This window comes from Echeneis naucrates, chromosome 13 (genome assembly GCF_900963305.1).
Source record: "Echeneis naucrates chromosome 13, fEcheNa1.1, whole genome shotgun sequence".
NCBI classification, from domain to species: domain Eukaryota; kingdom Metazoa; phylum Chordata; class Actinopteri; order Carangiformes; family Echeneidae; genus Echeneis; species Echeneis naucrates.
In genome coordinates this window covers 11,952,380-11,966,532 of record NC_042523.1, presented here as the reverse complement: position 1 = coordinate 11,966,532, position 14,153 = coordinate 11,952,380, and the positions used below count along the sequence as shown (strand labels likewise).

General features: G+C 41.7%; 2 protein-coding genes across 2 annotated transcripts in view; one reads left to right on the top strand and one right to left on the bottom strand.

Moving 5' to 3' along the window:
- The window catches only part of ift80 (intraflagellar transport 80 homolog (Chlamydomonas)), a 31,743-nt gene extending 29,656 nt beyond the window's left edge, over positions 1-2,087 (top strand). The window contains exons 17-20 of the mRNA XM_029517172.1: positions 452-541; positions 693-865; positions 1,001-1,124; positions 1,452-2,087. Of these exons, the coding sequence (XP_029373032.1) occupies positions 452-541; positions 693-865; positions 1,001-1,124; positions 1,452-1,562 (498 nt within the window). The 3' untranslated portion in view covers positions 1,563-2,087. The remainder of the gene's footprint in view (positions 1-451; positions 542-692; positions 866-1,000; positions 1,125-1,451) is intronic.
- A 2,648-nt stretch (positions 2,088-4,735) lies between these two features.
- Positions 4,736-5,794, bottom strand: c15h3orf80 (chromosome 15 C3orf80 homolog). The gene has a single exon (XM_029518295.1). It carries the CDS (start codon positions 5,792-5,794, stop codon positions 5,150-5,152), a length of 645 nt encoding a protein of 214 aa, XP_029374155.1. The 3' UTR covers positions 4,736-5,149.
- Positions 5,795-14,153: the final 8,359 nt, after the last annotated feature.

The window sequence follows — 14,153 nt, the reverse complement described above, 5'->3', positions numbered from 1 at the left end:
CAGGATGTAATTTGGGACTACAAAGACACCATCATATCCTGTCCCTACAGTCATTCACACACGTGTACATACAAACACAAACAACCACATACACTTCATACTACTTTGGTAGTCTGAGCTTTGATTTGCTATCAAATTTGCTTTGCTCTACTTTTAATCACCCACACCTAGAACTGTTTTGCATTAGAATTAAATTAAACAGAAAAGTTAGATTATATTCAAAGTTGCTCACTGACAAATTCCTTTTCACTTTTTTCTGTGATCGTGTCACTGACCCAGCTGTAATGATGTGTTAAGGGAATGATGCTGAATAATATAAAGTAAATGGTATATACTTGTGTAGATGCACTATATGGTAAACGCATGTAAAGAAAGGAAGAAAAACAAAATAAATATTTTTGGATTTATTGTGTCATGGGGTATTTACTCTTTGTGGTTCCAATCTTTACAGGACCAGTCTCTGTGGGCCTGTCTTGCTGGTATGGCAATGGCAAACAGGGAGCTGACCACAGCAGAGGTGGCCTATGCTGCCATAGGAGAGGTGAGAAAATTCATTAGTGAATACGCTGTTTTTTAACCTTGAATTCTCCCTATGGTTTCAATACACAACTGAATGCACTGAGACAAATTACAATTGATCTCATCCACAATCACTTTCTTCATCTCTGCCATTCCTCTCTGTCTCTTTTTAGTTACCAAGGGTACAGTACATAAACTTTATAAAAGAGCAGCCATCTAAGGAGTCATCTCTGGCTCACATGCTAATGTTCAGTGGCCACAGTCAAGAGGCCGAAGCCACTCTGTTACAAGCAGGTCTCATCTACCAGGCTATACAAATCAATATTGACCTTTTCAACTGGGAGAGGTAAGATACAGCTGGAAGAGGAGGGGCAGCATGAGTCATTTAGTTTGATATATTAGATTTGAGCAACAGTTAGGTTCAGGCTTTTTTGTCCATTCAAGATGGATGTGTATCTACATCTTGTTATCTTGTGTCCAGGGCACTGGAGCTGGCAGTCAAACACAAGACCCACGTGGACACTGTGCTGGCATACAAGGAGAAGTTCCTACAGAAATTTGGCAGGAAAGAGACCAATAAGAGATTCCTGCAGTATGCTGAAGGGGTATGTAGGGACAAACCTTCTACTGCACTGCACTGCATTGCATTAATTGACTTGGACTGCTGTCTTTTTTTTTTTTTTTTTTTTTTTTTTTAAGTGAATGGTGTCCTTTTTAAAGCTGTGGATCTTTTTATGCACTGCTTATACTTTCTTAGCACCTCCACAAGAAAACTGTTCAAATCTTCAAATACAAGGCACACTTTTTCCATTGTTCACTACAATCCCTCTTCAACTGACTAATTTGGCTGCTTTACATTGTGAATCTCGTGCTGATAAACTATAGTGGCTTGTTAAAACTTATTTAATCCCATCTTTATGTGTCACGGCCAGGTTGAGGTGGACTGGGAGAAAATTCAGGCGAAGATTGAGATGGAGTTGTCTAAAGAAAGAGAGAGAGCAGCTAATGCCTCTGTAAGGAGCAGCGTGGCCCCTCGACGTTAATGCTCAAGAGACCTTTCTCCAAAACATCAGCTTTTGCAGAAATCAATACCCATGTGTTTTTGACTTTTGGTGAATATTAGTTCAATTGAAATAAACACAAAAGGGGACAGTTGAGCGATGTGAAGATCAGTAGGCCTTAAGAACATGACACTTGACTTTCACTCAGTGTGCAATCTTGTTGCAAATTAGTGCTATATAAGATCACTCATGTATGACTTTCTGTCACTCTGGAAGGATGATTAGACTTTTCATAAGAATATGCATCAGCAATATTATTGGCTCCCTGTCTTATCAGTTTCTCAGGGTTTTCAGTGTGTCACCTTGAGAGTAGAGTTTTATCTTTTTCATATCTGTCAAATTTAACTCGGTCTGTTCAATCTTGCCTGAATGTACTGTTTTCCATTGATGTTTTGTTTTTATATGGATAGATATTTTTACAGTTTATACATTCAGAATTTTTCCCACTGTAAAGAGTTTAACGTGTCAGGCAATAAACAAATGGAAATACAATACATACATTATACACAAAAAAAAAAATTCTCTTTTTCTTTTTTCAATGTTTCATATCCCTTTCAATATCTTGACACTTCTTTGCACATCAACCCAAAAGGTATTTCCATGTATATATACATTTTACAGTCAGTGAGTTATTCTTATGTTTCCCTTTCTGCTGAGGTGTGAAACCAACTGCTTGCCATGCAGCTCCACCCCATGGTTGGCGGAAGGCCAGTGCATCAGCAGACCATTATAGCCTATCCATCTCCTGTAGTGGCCCAGGAGGGATGTCTCACGGTTTTCCAAAAACAGCTGCTAGACCGTATCACGATGATGTGGACAGATATGGTAGAAAGTGATCGGCGTAATCCCTGAAATCGTGAGTGGCCGCAGATGGTGAAGCATCAGAGAAAACGGTAGATGTAGGAAAATCTGTCAATGGGTTCACTGTCTCTCACTGTTGCTCTTTTTCCAGAACTCCCTGCATTTTTAGCCACTTTCAGCACAAGTCTTTCTCTGACTCACTGTTCATCTCTTCTTTTACTCATTCCACCCACTGCCATCTGAGCCTCTTCATTGCGTGATAAACTATACTCATCCAGACCAAACACCAATCATCTATGAAAAGATTTATCAGTGAGGAGTCAGGTTTCACATGCATTACTGCTGAGAACAACCACACACATTGAATATGAGAATTGAAATGAATTTATCTTGTACTCATGCTCCCTCTTAAATGGATGCTAACCCAATCTTTGTGATGTGACTAGATTTTCTTTTTTATTAGTCGTGAAAAAAATATTTGACATTATGACTGTTAAACCTTCATCCATTGGTGTATTCTTTTCCCCACATCTGCTTTCCCCTGCAACACGGTATATGTGTGCATTTGCCATATCTACATATTGGTGTTCTCCTCTCTGCCAGGGGACGTCCCAGCTTAATATTGTCTGATTAAAGTTTCATGCTAGGTAGCAGACTGCAGACTGGTTTTGCCCTCTCCTACTGAACTCCCTGTTGCAGCTAAGATAATGGGAGCTGGGTCACAATGAACTACAAGGGCCGTGAGTGTGACACACAACATTCACACTTCTAATGGTTTGAGTAGCTTTCATACATGGCTCCATGCATTTAGAGGTCACGTACACCATCTCTTCTACCCATCAGTGGGTTTTAAGCATGGATTTAATGCTGATAAGTGCAAACTTCACCCTCCCAGCCACAAATATCCCCCTAGAAAGGAAAGCCATCAGTGCTGACTGTTTGCTCTGCCATTATGGATAGACGGTATTGGATAAAACAAGTCACCACAGTCACATTCAGACTTTTAGTGTCAGGAGCATTAGAGCTTGAGGTCTGTAATTGTAAAGTCTAATTTTGCAGTTACGGATGTTTTGGCAAGAACTTCTTCCATAATTTAATGGCTAAGCATTCAAACAAAATTGAACTTTTGTTTATTGTGGCGAATAAGAATGCTTTGATATACTTCCTGCTATTATATCATCATAATGAATATGTTTTGGGCTATCTGATGGCTGCTAAGCACCCTGAAGCATCTTTAATAAAAGTATGTATTGTGAATACAAAAAGAGTGGTAAAATTTGATTTCTAAGATAAATTAATCAAACATCAATTCAGTTTCCCTAATGAACTGTGTGATAGTAAATTAAATCATTGGGTTTTTTAACTGCTGCTTAGACAAAAAAAGTGCCTGCTTTTTTCCCCACTCTATAGCCTTTCGGTAGCCAAAGGATTAGGCATTGAATCGTGATTATAATTAGCATGTTGCTCAATAATGAAATTAACTGTCTTGCAGCACAGAAGGAGGTTCTGGTGCCAGCATCTCTAGCTGGAGAGAGGATTTGCAAAGTGTAACTGTTTGTCACTCACCCTGTTACCTTGTCAGTAAAGGGATATCTAATGACCACTGAGACTTTACAATATTGTAATGACATATTTTAATGGACAGTTCATTGTAAATATACTTTATATGCTTTAATCCAAGTGAACCGGCCTGATGTAACGACGTGTGTGCAGTCTCTGCTCTGTTTTCAGTTTATAGCAGCAAAAAAGATTCCCCTTCCCTCATTATTTGAAGATGCAAATTATGACAATCTCTGTCTCATCCTCGTTTCCTGATAGATGTCCCTCTTCCTTTGCTTGGTCTGAGCTGGTCTGTGTTAGTTCAGCTTGGGGCAGCAGTTGTGATCTCGTCTGACATGCTATCATCAAAATACAATTTTTTTCCTTGGCAGTTTGCACCATATCAATATGCCAGCTGTAATCTCTGTCATTGTTTTTCCTGAATTCAGAACCTGGGAGACACTCATACATGGAGCTTCAGGCAGCAGGGCTCCGGGTATCACAGCATTTTCTCTCTTTTCTTCTTCTTTTTAATTGCAGGCATTTGCTGTAGCCCCATCTTTTGCGGTAGACACATCAGACATGGCTCTCTGATAAAATGCTCATCTGTCAGCTCCCGCTGTGTGTATGTGCATGAGAATATTGCTTTCATGCTGATAAGACATAAATTAACTGGCTCTAAAGTTGGCTGATAAAAATCTGTGCCCCAGCCCGCATTTCAGGTTTCTGGGAGGAAGGAAAAAAAAGTCTAAATATTCTTTCTTTTGGATGCAAATTCAATAAAGGATAAATAAAAGAACAGGAGGTCCCTCAGGTCCAGCAGAATAGTTGGGATTATTGGGAAGAAAGGACGAAAATTTGACAGGAGAAAAACTGTTTCACGGTGCCAATAAAAATTGAGGTGCTGAAGTAAAACTTAATGCGATTGTACCGGAGCCAAATGAGCTATTCCCCAACACAAAGAGCGTCCATTTCAGCCGCCTTCGTTTACTTTATAATCTCCTTCACTTCACCCAAGCGCGTATTTGCATACAAAAGGCGAGTAATCCTCCATAAGCTTACAAAACACGTTACATTTTCTCAGCCTCCTCCTTTTATTCGTAACATTCAGGATTATAATTGCACTTGAGATTGCTCCTCTGCAAGATAATTACCCTGGCGGCATTAAAATAAGAATACTATATTGTCTCTGGAGCTTTGCCTGTTTTGTTTGGGGCTTTTTTTCCCCGTCAGACAGAGTTTCGAGATGTCCTTGGGCTGTGCTGCGGCCCTGACACCTCCAGGACATCCCGCCTCTGGTCTGCAGCCCTCGGTCCTGCCGCCCTGGCTCTGCCCTGACCGCCCCTCTCTATGTCCGACAGCAGGTTATCATCGGATCGGTCTCTGTGCATCTCCTGCATGCTCTCCTCGTAAGTGGGCAGATATTTGACCTCGTCGTAGGCCGGCAGGTTGGGGGAGGTGAAGTCCCCCAGGCTGTACTCGGGGTACCGGTCCAGCAGGGAGTCCTGGGACGCCGACGCGTGGCCGTGGAAGAGGGAGGGCTCCTCGCTGCGGTCGTGGTGCGGGTGCCGGCGGGGCCGCGGGCAAATGATCCGCTGGATGAAGTAGCCCATCGCGAAGAGCAGCAGGAGGATGAGGATGCCCGACAGCTTCCGCGTAAACCAGCCGACGTTGTCGAAGAAGATGTGGATGGGGAGCTTGCAGCAGCGCACCGCGGAGCTGGTGCTGCCGTTGCCGGTGACGATGGGCGGGCAGCACTGTTGGCCGTCGCCGCACTGGACCTCCCCGCAGCTCCGGAGGGCTTGACAGGCGGAGACCAGACACGCAGACAGGAGGGTTCCGGTGGTGCCGCCGCCTGGCAGACCCGGCATCATGTCTGGGTGTCCCGGGGTCGGACTGTGATTTGCGTTGCCGTTTTTGTGAGATCGAAGTCCGTCAGGTGTTACAGGTCTGCCTCCCCCCTCCAGCTGTGCTCGGATCGGACTCTGGCAGCCTCTGCGGCGCGGAGCGGGACAGCAGGTGCCCCCCAGCTGAGGACGACCTGCCTCCTGTAGATGGGCGATAGGAGTGGAGCAGCATCAGTATCCGGAGGGGGCAATGATGACAATCATGAATAATCTTACATCATTATTAGGTGGATCATTTTAGTTAGTTTCCCCAGCACAACACATTTATGGTCCCCATTTGTTGTCATTGGCCCGTCCATCCTGTCCTACACTGTCCGGGCCAGGACGCCAAATATTTCATATCAGCAACCTTTTAGACAACGTTTCTGCATCCAACCAAACCCCTTATAGGATTTGTTTGATCTTGAATTGATTCAATCACAGCTAAGGGCAGGGGTGGCAGTCACTGATGTGAAAATGACCAGAGAAATACTCAGGCTATATGTAAGCCACCTGCAGGGGAAGTGGCATTACTTTAGCTGTAACAACAAAAGTGCAAAGCTGTTTATTTTTCTGTTGTAATCAGTTGAGTTTGAGCTGATTAACTCAGTGACTAGTTTGTCTGCTAATTGGTGGCTAAATCTGTAACACTGCCTCATCTTTTCATGGCTATCAATAATGTCAAATGTTAATCTGTCAGGAATTCTACAGCTGAAAAATGCATTGACGCGAAAGGTAAAAATGGCAGAAAATGAACATACCCAAGTTCAAATATGTCAAAGTTATATTCAAGCACAGTACAATTAATTTCAATTTGCTGCTGGGAATCTGTAACCTCCCTCCCTCAAACTCCCTTAAAAGATTTCTGAAAGTCCTCAGACCCCACTTCATGATCCACTGTCCACAAATAGCTAAGCCCTTCCCTAAACTTACACACTCAGTGGATCCTGCAGTGAATACCCCTAATATAAGGCACCAATAGATCTACCCCCTCATAAAAAATGAATATTTCTTGAAGCATTGGTTGTAATGGGTCCCATTAGATGAGTGTCTGGATTCCCATTAGTCCAGCTACATCCTAGAGAACCAGCACTGAAGAACATAACCATAAAATTAAATCTCCAGTTTAAATGATAGTGTCCTCGCCCACCATGTTAATTTACTCTTAAGATGTTGTGTTGGAAGACGTCCAAGAATGACAGGCAGCTCACTAAGCTGCTCCACAAGTACCGAATACTAACTGTTTTAATTAAACCGATCTTTATCATCTCGTGCAAAGCATTAACCAGTGACTGCATAAATCCTTTTCTGTGGTACCTGTGCTTGACAAAGGTCATCTCTCAAAGTCGTACATCCTTGGATCTGAAATGATTATGAGCTATTTTCCTCTCTGAATATTATTTATGAATTTAGACTGAAATGGATGTTAGTGATGAGATACAACATTTTAACGGTCTTTGTCAAGTCTTCATGGTGTAAGTCATGTTGTGAATACTTTTAAATTGCAGGGACAACCCCTCCCCCCAATCATGTTACTCTTTGTCGCTAATAGCCAGTCTGTATTCCTTTCTTTCCTAAAGAAGCCCTAATGCACAATACACCGAATCTAATTACTGGGACATTATGATGTGAAATTCAGTAGAAGGGTAGGGTCACGCAGCCTGATTTATGTAGCATCATATTTCTTTTCTGTTATCTGCCTCAATTAGGGAAACTTGATCGCAGGGCACCCTCCTAACGAAATAAACAAATACACAATCAATAGCCTGTGGACCTTGTTTGTAACAGTTCAGTTCAGAAGCCTTTTTTCACTCCATTGTTTTGAGGGCTTTTCCAGTACTTCTGCTTTTCGGCAGCTTAGCTGGCTTTTATTGACACATATAAGCAACAACTGCTATTTCTGAGCACAGCTTTTAATCTTATGTGTGTAGTGCCTGGAAGGCCAAAAAATACTCCAATCTAGACTTGCGGTGTAGACGAAACGTTGGGACCATTTTGGCCTTTTAAATACCTTCATGTTTGTAATTATGAAGATAAGATATTAATTTACATTGAAGGGAAAAAATTTAAGTTCATAATATTCTATCATTTCTACTTCACCAATCACAAGGATTAATTGAGAATGAATTGAAAAATAATCCATTCATTGGTCTCTTCTGTTTATTTTAGTATTTCTCTTTGTCAAGTCTGTTTCTAACCCACTGCCTCCTGCCTTTTCCCTGCTTTCCCTGAACTACACCACAAAGTGCTGTTCTTTTGTGGATAAGATTGAGTCTATAAATTCTCTCTCTCTTTACCTCTCTTGCCCTCTCTTTCGTGTTCTCTGTCCATCTAGGAGCAGCTTTCAGAAAACACATCAAGCTAATTGGAGACCTACTACATATTGAAGGAAACAATTCAGGACAAGTGCCCCCCCGCCTCCCTTTTATAATGCACACCGTATTTACAGAAAGGGGTGTTTCTGTGCTCTGTCAGATGTAATGGCATCAAGTGTCTGATGTGCTCTTGAAAAAAAAAACACCAAGATACATGGCCTCAGATTTCCAATGAGAGAGAGGATTCAGAAAGAGTTTACTCACAACAAATTTCTTAACACCAGCAACACAAAGGAAGCTTTATTCACTTAATGCAATAATTTGGAGATGTAGCCTCCTGTATGGCTGACAATTAGTGATAACACGCTGACTGTATATCACTGTAATAAATGTGGTGTGCTGTACGGTTCCATTAATGTGGCACAAAGGTCTCTTGTGTTGTGCTTAATAATTCAGTCTTATGGGGTCCATTAGCCCTGTGTAATGATGAATGGCAGCGTTCATTTTCATCTGTCACCGAAACTGATGTACAGACCGCCCAAATGGTCAATGTCATGGTTATTACGTTTGCATTAATTATGAAACAAAGAAAGCCTTGTCAGGCCGCAGCCTTTGTTAATGGACCCTCTGATGGTCCTGGGTTTCGCTTTGTTTGCACCAGAGCAGAAGTCACAACCTCAGGATTACTGCCTCAAGACAAACCTCAGCTTCTCCAGCGTCTTCACTTGTTGTATTTAAGCGAACAGCTCAATCTCAACATGTTTTGATATATTGTGAATATGAGCACATGTAGCTCTCTGGGGTCTGTCATACAAACACATGTTACATGAGGAATCTCTTGGCGTGTTGGCATGTCTACAAATAGTTATGTCTGAGTTTGCAGACTGTTTAGGGCGGGTCCTTGTTTAATCTGTGGGTAAATACTTTATCTTTGCAGTTTTAGACCATGTATTGCAGGATACATGTGTGGGTGTCATCAGCCCCAGTGTATTCCCATCAGCTAAAACTCTAATAAAAAGCAGGGCCTGCAGTCAGTGTAGATTGTATGAATCCAGAAAGTCCCACACCACAGCTATTTCACACCCACGTACTTCCTCTAATCTTATCGCTCTGCTGGCTCAGAGGTCTTTATGTTAGCGGGATAGTGTGTGTGTGTTTGTGTGTGTGTGTGTGTGTGTGTGTGTGTTTGTTGAGTGTGAGGAGACTATATTTATCTTTTCGTCTGTTTGTGTGGGTGTCTTTGTGAAGATTCAAGCATTCCCATTTTTGCATTCCATGGACAAAATGTGGTAAAGAGGGACTTGACAGATGCAGGCAAGAAAAATGACACGTGACACAGGTCATGGGACTGACTTCCTTTAAAACACCATATAGCGTTGTGCTGGTCTTCAGAACACTACCAAACAAGCGAGCCGATGCGGTCACTTATAGCAAATAGTTTTGAATGAAAGTCTGTGCCTGTTACCTTTATGTGGCTTGTTCTTCCAGCGTTGTGTAGTTTTTAGATTGGACATGAATCAGAATGTAGACTTCATTTGAGAACATTTAAAACATGCTCTTGAAGGGTCCGCCAAAAATCCTCCACAGAAGAGAAAAAGGTAAAATCCCTTTTCTGTCTGAGGGGCAAGACTTTCAGTGCACTTGATAAAATCTGATGAGTTGGGAGGTTTGTGCTGAGCTGGGCTTTTTGACTCTACAGTGAATAACTGTATGAGGTTGCCCGTACGACGATGCTAGACCATAATACACTGCCATCATTTAGACAGCTTTGATGGATAACAGCACTAAGTGACTTGACTCAGCATTGTTGCTTTCTGTTCAAATGGGACCACGATGTTGCCAGGAAAAATTTATGTAGATATTTATCAACCACTGTCTCTTAACCTTTTGGAAATGCTGTCCTTCCACACTGCCACAGACATAACCACAGGACACTACTCTCCCTCCTTAAGAAACGGCGTATTAATTACACATTCATTTAGGACCGTTGTATTCTTCAAAAGAGAGAGGCTTTTTTCTGTTGCATTACTTTGTGTGCTATTATTTAGCTGAGAGAATGATGAATATTCGTTTCCCTACTGTAATTATACAATTAGAGACAAGATTAATTGTCTTTCCTCCTTTTCTCAATTTAGTATTTTCTGCATTTCATGCAGATCTGATTGACACACACCTAACTTCAGACATATATGATGAGTTCTCATATGAGGGAAGTGAGTGTGTAGCATTAGGGGACAGTCACATAGCTTTTCCCAAACTAATATGGCCCCCCAACAAACCCAAATAACAATGGCAATCTAATTTCCCCCTATTAGACAGGTAGCCCTTCTCCCAGCACCCAGCTGCAGATGACTCAGTTCCCGGGTCTTATACACATACGCACCCACACCAGACAGACACCTGGAGGTTAAATATAGGATAAAGCTTTCCAATTCCCACACGTTTTTAGTGGAGGCGGGAGGACAGGGGATTTTTGACCCCCCTGCCTCCGCACCACTACGCTGAGTCACTCTAAAATGAGGGGGGGGGGGGTCGGGGAGGTCTGCATCTAAGAAGGTGACTAGTCTGTAGCTTTCAGTTGCGTTACGCCCACATTACATCCCACGGCTGGTCCCCCTGAGGCCCCTGAATGCACAGAGTTTGCTGAGGGCTCTGAAATAAAGACTCAACAAAACAGAGAGAAAGCTGCAGCTATAAAAGAGGTCATGACACATTTCACAGAAATGCTGATAGGCTCTGTATGATACATTGCGATAAGTGTAAGATTATAGCGGTGTAAACTAATGTGAAGCAGAAGGTGTTGTCAACTCAAGGACTTGCATCCAACTCTGCAGCCACTAAACTTTCTTTGTCCTCCTTATTGCCAAAATTATTGCCTCCATCCCTGCGTTACACCCCACCATCCAGTTTTATGGATGTCCAGGGACAGGAAATCAGTTAACATGAAAAAATCTAAAGCAATTAAGGCCAGTCCCCCCTGGCGGAAGAGCAACAATGAAAAGAGTCCCAAGACCTTCTTGGTAAGACTGTGTAGGTGTCAAATCCAAACACTCACAACATCAAGGACAGATGTGCCTAAAGCACACAGTTTTCAGTCCATACCAATGTTTTCAGAACAAACTCTGAAAGATTTTGCCAAAAAACCATTTCACAATCTCTGAACACAATTTGACCACTATATTGTGTGGTTTTAGCTCTTTGACTCTTGACCCTTTGGTAGGTCCATCATTACAAACATGTGTTGTGCAAAAAAGAAATTGCTCAAACCCACAAAGCTCTACTTTACATTGTCCTGAGGGTGCCAAAAATACCAAATATTGAACAGTTTTTCTCTTGGTATAGAAAATAGCAGCTTGTATTTGAACATTCACCTCAGTAAGTGGATACTTGGAACACTGATTTATACACATGAACAGCATTTCTCTCAGTTGCTCAACTAGTCCACTATTTTGGTCAAATTGTGATTATTTAAAAAAAAACAAAAAAACAAAAAACCCAAACGTATTTATCTTTCCTTATTTACATCATACTCTAAAAACAGAAGTGTGAACAAGATGGAAAAAAGCAAGACAAGGAACCAAGTGAATCATAAAATATCTCAACATATAAGATGTATTCTAAAAAAACAAACTACATGATTAAATAAAAATATAAATAAAATAGACAAATAAAAACAGGCCTCAGATAATGAGAATTAAACCAAAGAGGGGATTAGAGCACCAGTAAAAAGTCACGTCACAAGTTCATTTGTGCGTTTGAATGCACAAGAGTGGTCTGCTATCAAATTAAAAGCTTTACAAAACTTTATTTCTCTTTCCAATCCAAAAACCTGTCTGACAGCAAGAACACTGCTGTGCTTTTGCATTTTTGTCTTTCATAAAGAGAGGTCATCCCACTCAACTATACAGGCCTATACATTCAAGATTCAAGATCTTTATTTGTCACATGCAGTGCACCCACGGTGAAATGTAAATATTATGCTGTTTCATAGGGTTGGTGAGATTGTCACTGCAATCTCCCATAGCTGGACAATCTCCAGAACCTCTGTCCCATTTTCTCTATACAAAGGCAAAGGTGTTGCTCTTTCATTGTTCACGTCTCTCAAGCTCCTTTATGCAGGGCTGCTGCAGCCACTGCTCTTTCATTACAATTAATCATTCCAATGATAACACAGCCTGGATTGGGAAAATGGCCCAGCGAAATTGAAAGGATGTGACGTTTATCTGCAGAGTAAGAGGACACCTTTTACTTATTTCTGTGTGCGAGAATACATACATGTTTTAATAGGAACGTTTGAGCACAGAGGTATGGGTTTTCTTCCCCCTTCAATGAGTGTGGTTATATGTGGTGTGTGTGTGTGCTATTTTGAGTGTGTGTCAGTGTCTGTGGTGGATAATGAGTCTGCACAATGAGGGCTCATATTAACCCTCTAGGGTGTGTGACATCATCCTTTCCAAACAGGTTTGTCGATCTGTGAAAGACTTTTAACTGAGCTAGGACAGAGCCAGTTATTCCTTCTTTTCTCAGTTTGTGTCCTTAGGAAATATGTGTCATTCAATCTTTTTAATGATTATGACTGAAGGGAGATGTGTACAATTTCCTGAGTCCAGCTCAAGACAGAAGACTGTGATAGCAGACCTACAAGTTAAAGAGCAGGTTTTTCTATAGTGACTTAGATGATCACCTGACTTTTCCTCTGGCACCAAAACTAAGTTGAAGTTTCCACTTACTCAGTGAAATATCTGAACATTTGTTTAATGGGAACTTGTTTCAAACATTTATGGTTCTCAGCGGACGGTCTTGATGACGATTTTGATGCTCTTCTGGTGCTATAATGATGCTGATGTTTGCAGTTGCAAGTAAGATTTCTCAGCAACGCTTAGATTCATTACTGTGATATTTCACTGAAATATCCTTCTCAGGGTGAATATGTGTCATGATATTGGTGCCTTGTCTTTTGTGTCAGCATTTGTTAAGTCTAACTAGACAAAGCTGCTTTTGTGGCTGTAACTCGTCTTGTTGAGGCTTCATTGATCTAAAGTCAAGTCTAGAGTTTAATCTTTTGGCAGGTAAGGCTAAACTGACCTTCATATCTTCATTTTTACAATTCGACCCCATATTGAGTCAAGGTTTAATATGATATATGGCATTTTCATATCCGAAATACATTGAAAGACTCTTTCACTGCTTTTTTCTCACTTCTCTTGCCGGTCCACCTTTGCCTCTCTTCTGTCCTTCCCTGTCTTCTCCTTTTTCCTGTCATCCACTGCTCCCACTTCATCTCCTCTTATTTCCTGAGGTATTGGGGGTATTGTCTTGCCACGGGGTCTAATGTTGTCCTGTCTCATCTTGCACAGAGGTCTGAGCTTGAGCTCTCCCTTTAGACTTTAGGACTTGGATGCCATCCATGTTAGCCTGAGACATCTCTCCCTCCTCTCTCTTCTCTCTAAACCACATATCAGTCTCTGAAGGTTGGTCAGGTGGGTGGAGATAGGGGGGAAAGGGAACTGATCAATGAGTGGAAGATCAATAGGAAAGCCCTTGATCCTTCACTCATTCGTCCCACTGGACATTTCAGACACAGACAGCCCTCGTTCCCTCCCTCATCTGCCTTTCTCAGTGATCTCACTGAGATACTTGCTGGTCTGCTCTGGTTCCTTACATTTTTTCTTTTAACAATGTGGGACATCCACACTTTGATCAGTCCTAATCCCAAATACACGAATCTAGACGGAATGTGTCTCCTGTCTGTGAGAGCAGATTTTTCAGAAGCAGGGTTTTTCCTGTCCTGTTTTTGTTGTCTGATGTGACATCTGGTGGTACCTTTCCATAATGCAGTTGCACTGTGGAGTCCTGGCAGCTCCTTTCCTGTGTGGGAGAGAAGTGCGCAACCAACAAAAACCTCTCTGCACCACGCAGACATCTTATTTTGAAAGAGTATATTAAACATCGAGTGTTCCTGTTATTTCTCACCCCCCTTATAACTTCACTAAAGATGACATTAAATACAATATAGCCTACACGTCAGTATA

Coding starts and splice junctions, on each gene's coding strand:
- c15h3orf80 (XM_029518295.1), bottom strand. CDS start 5,794: ATGATGCCGGGTCTGCCAGGCGGCGGCACCACCGGAACCCTCCTGTCT.